The following is a 4,157-nucleotide window of genomic DNA, read 5'->3' on the forward strand; positions in this document are numbered from 1 at the left end:
ACTAAACTCCAACCTTGCTTCACTAAACTCCAATCCTTAGTTAAAAAAAACATTTTGGTAACTTATTTTTTTCTCTTAAATTACGAGATTTTAATTTTCCATGATAGCGGAGGCATTAGGCATTGGAAGAAAATAAATCCTTAGTGGGGCCTAACGTTCTTGGCCCTAACAGTCTTGGCACAGAAAGAAGGAGTTCACCTTCCCAGGACTTGCAACTGTCATCCAAATGTCGCTGATCTCACAGAGAATCCCAATTACGGAAACCCTGATCTTGCTTACTCTGTTTTGATGCCTAATCTCGCAAAAGAGGCAGGAAATCCTAACCGATAACCTCCAAAAAACCCTAATCCGCATCTCTCTTTTCATTACCGCTCCAAATTGAAAATCCTAATCTGGCACTCCTCTTTCTTTCCATTTGATCACGCAAGTAACAGGCCAGCTCTCTGATCATGAACTGCAGCAGCTAACTGAATTTGAAACAATTCGCCCATGTGGTCTCCAGGTGCTTGCACAATCTTTTAAAAACAAATTGCAAATTCTAGCATTTTCAGCCCAATAAGAGCTATTTTGAAGTAATTTTTTTTTACATTACTCATATATGCGTCAGAAGAATGCCATTTTTAAAATTATAAAAAAGATTCATAACATTTACCTAAACTAAAAGATATTTCTCATTTTCAAGTAAAATTTTAAACTATTTCATCATTTTAGTTTTAATGAGATTCTCCCCACATTTTCTTACCCTGACACGAGATATCAAGATTACTGTGTTTTCAGGCAACTGTCAGCCAGGGAATCAAATCGAGGGCACACCACCGGTATTATCACAAAGGTTCTTCTTCTAAACACTGATTATCATAGTTAATTTTGTTTATTGAAGGGCTTTTTAGTATTGTCGTCTATGAAACTTGTCTTTTTAATCTGAACTTTTCCATAAATTATGGGTGGCATGTGCAGGAAAAGATCCATAGATTTGGTACGGCAGGCACAATTTGCCGCTTGTTCGTACCTTGGGTTTGACCCATATGAAGAAAAACACAAGAATGGCCTTGTCCATCATCAGGCAAATTTTGAAGCTACTGCAATTTCTCACCACAGGTTTAGATTGATTTCAATGATTTTTTCTACTGGTTTTTTAAACATGGTCCTTTATACAGGTCTCAACCTCTGATAGCTCAGTTCCGGTGGAACTTCATTTGCATCATCATCACCATCACCATTGTAGGGAAAATGACGAGGTTCTGAAAAGGCCCTTGCACACGCCGACGAGCAGTGATTCTCCCCTGGGAGTCGGCAGTTTGTTGTCGATCTGTGACCATATCCAATTGTTCCAAGATGCATGGCAGGGTTGATGAAAGGTCACAGAAGTTCATGTTGCATGGATCTTTGATCAAAAGAGATGCTACCTATGCAGGTTTTGAAGGAGGGTTTTCATCAAACAATGACAAGAAAGAGAAACCAAGAGAACGAAGTTTCCCTTCTTGTGCAGAAAGGAATTGGAATGGGGGGACGACAGCAGCTCCTGCAATCACGCAGCCGATCATCACAGGTAACGAACATCAACATATCAACACAGCAGCCAGAATTTCTCATTGGGAGTGCAGCGTAGTTCAAGAGGAGAAGTTGACAAAAGGATTTGGGATCGGAATCGGACAGTTGGAAAGAGGCCGGTGCAACAGATTACATGGCCTCTGCCACCGACTTTGGCTGGGCGCCCACTCCGAAGTATAACTCTTCAAACCACCTGTCACAGATTTGTAATGGCTCGAAATCAGAAAGGAGTTTTTTATTGCACCCTGATGACGCAAACATGCCAGCAGTCAGTAGCCAAGATGTATTCTCAGCATCGGCAAGAAAGGTTGGATCAGCTGTTACCAAAAGGAAGAAAAGCTTCAGTGATGTTGAAATGGGTGATGACCAGACATTTTCAAGCTCCTCTGTGCAATGTCGCGGCTGTGTTTTGATACAAACCATGCCAGTCAACCACGACAAGTTCAAGCAGCATCTGAGAGTGCAAAGAAGCTGCTAGGATTGAGCACTATGAATTCAGCAGGGCAGCTGCCAAGAAGCTCCGCACATAAAGAAGGATGTGCTTTTCAGGCTTGTGAAAAGGCTACACCCGGTCTTGATATGATGTCATTACACACTGGGAAAACAACCAGTTTTCCACATAAGCAAGGCGCTGTGTCAGGTTGTGATGAATGTACTTGTCAACAGTCAGTCCCAGTCCAACGGTTTTTGTCTTCTTCTGATGAAAAGCAAGAGGGCTTGGGGGTTAAAATGGCAGTTCATGGCTTGATTAAAGATATGAAGGATGATTTTAATTCTAATAAGCACTACGATCTCAGAGAGAAGATAATAAGCCTGGATGACAGTGAGAATGGTGACAGACACAGCTCGCCATATCTAGGGAACAGGCAAGAAAAGGCTTTGCCGAAGAATCAGAATCCAGTTTCAGTAGGAAAAGATGACTGCTCTATGACTGGCTCTTCTATGAAGGTCAGGTTTTTTCTGCATTCATTTTGCTTCAACACAAGAAATTTGTCTAGGCATCATTCCATATGTGTACCATGAAGAGAAGCAAGATCCCTATTAAATCCCGACACAAACCCATTTCTTCCTCTTTTAAAGAATTTTCATAGGTGATGTACACTAGCTAATTTTCTCAGAAGATTAATTATAATTTCAGGTTTCAGAAGATTGCAATGACAGTGTTGTTTGGTATGAAACAAGAGTGAAAGGAGGGCAGTATCTGAATGCTGAGAAGAGAACAGAAAAGCCATCGAATATCAACCCCAGAAAAGAACATAATCAGGTGCAAAATGGCATTTTTACTGACAAGGAGCAGGCTACACGAACATCTAAAGCTTCTTATTCACCTGATGGTATAAGAAAGACGGCTATCAACAACAACAACCGACTCCATGGCTGCACAGCACAAAAGGTGATTGTTTGAATTTTGGGCAGAGTTACATTGTAAAAAGGCTTGTAATTGCTTATGACAACCAGGAAGGGTGCTTATATATCGTTTGTATTGAATAAAAGGGTGACGAGTCATGGAAAACTGTTCAAGATGGGGGGTCCCAGATACAGTTGAAGGATGAAGACTCATCTGAGCAGAGTCTTGACAGGACGTTTACATGGCAGCAGGCGCACTCTAAAGATTTTTTGCCTGCCATATACTCAGATAAAGTATCTGAGTCAGGGTCTCAAGATACGAGACTAGACACATCATGCTCTACAGCAAAGCTTGAAGACTTGGAACTGCAATACGAAAAGAAATCTCCGAGCCAAACTGACTGCAGGGCGGTTGGCAAATCAGAGGGCCTGATTCAGGTCTGTATCCAAGCTCAGTTTTCTGTGTGTTTCTGTCACTAGGCTTTATACTGCAGTGTTTTTTTTTTCTCCCCCTTGGACTGGCCCTAGGCCCAAGATCCTCCCATAGTTACCTTTTTTCACCGCGTGTAGGTGCCCGCCTGCCCATAGGTGCTTTTTATTTGCCTGTAGGCGATGCCGCCGAGGAAGCACCATGTGGGGTTTTGAACCTAGGACCTCTTGGTCCTAGACAAACATCTCTACCACTTGAGCTATCACCTCATTGGCTATACTGCAGTGTTCTTGTGATACAATGATTGCATTTGTTCATTTTCATTAAGTTCTTGTGCCCAAGATAGTGTTGGATATTAATGCTCCACCCTCATAATGTATTGTTCAAGCACCGACTAGCTCATGACGACTCCCATTATGAGGAGAAGCCATGGTTGAGCAGCCTGTATGCCCAACATCCCCGTATTCACATGGGAAGGTGGCCTAGGAGGCCAGATGGTTTAGAGATGGCTTGGATCAGATTTGGTACACTGCCAAATAGGCTATGCGCTACACTAGAACATTATTTCATAATGGTCCACACATGGAGTAGGTAGACTTTACTCTTGGACACTTTGTCTTGACATTGCGAGGCCTGAACCGGGCTTAAGATGAGCCCAGATGGCCGTGGGAGGTGGGAATGGCCGCTCTACGCATATAGGCCTATATAGATTAATGGCCAACCCCTTCTCCGCACAGTTCATCAGTCATCGTTGTGAGTTTATTGCCGAGATTCTACTAGCATATAACCTCCATCTTAGTAGTTCTAGATCAGCTATCGAAGCTCTCTT

The 4,157-nt window shown here is 42.4% G+C and overlaps 1 protein-coding gene across 3 annotated transcripts; it reads left to right on the top strand.

The window, feature by feature from the left end:
* The first annotated feature begins 306 nt into the window (after positions 1–306).
* LOC147639548 (uncharacterized) lies at positions 307–3,607 on the top strand. 3 transcript variants are annotated; one of them, XM_086783575.1, is made up of 5 exons: positions 307–502; positions 762–832; positions 958–2,499; positions 2,690–2,944; positions 3,046–3,607. In XM_086783575.1, exons 3-5 carry the CDS (start codon positions 1,945–1,947, stop codon positions 3,376–3,378), a joined length of 1,143 nt encoding a protein of 380 aa, XP_086639701.1. In that variant the 5' UTR covers positions 307–502; positions 762–832; positions 958–1,944; the 3' UTR covers positions 3,379–3,607. The 3 variants fall into 3 exon arrangements, with proteins under 3 accessions (XP_086639701.1, XP_086639695.1, XP_086639707.1); XM_086783569.1 differs by having other exon boundaries at positions 778–832; XM_086783581.1 differs by lacking the exons at positions 307–502; positions 762–832 and having other exon boundaries at positions 1,075–1,098; positions 1,226–2,499.
* Positions 3,608–4,157: the final 550 nt, after the last annotated feature.

This window comes from Cibotium barometz, chromosome 4, assembly GCF_041138505.1.
Source record: "Cibotium barometz isolate CiBa-2024 chromosome 4, ASM4113850v1, whole genome shotgun sequence".
NCBI lineage: Eukaryota > Viridiplantae > Streptophyta > Polypodiopsida > Cyatheales > Cibotiaceae > Cibotium > Cibotium barometz.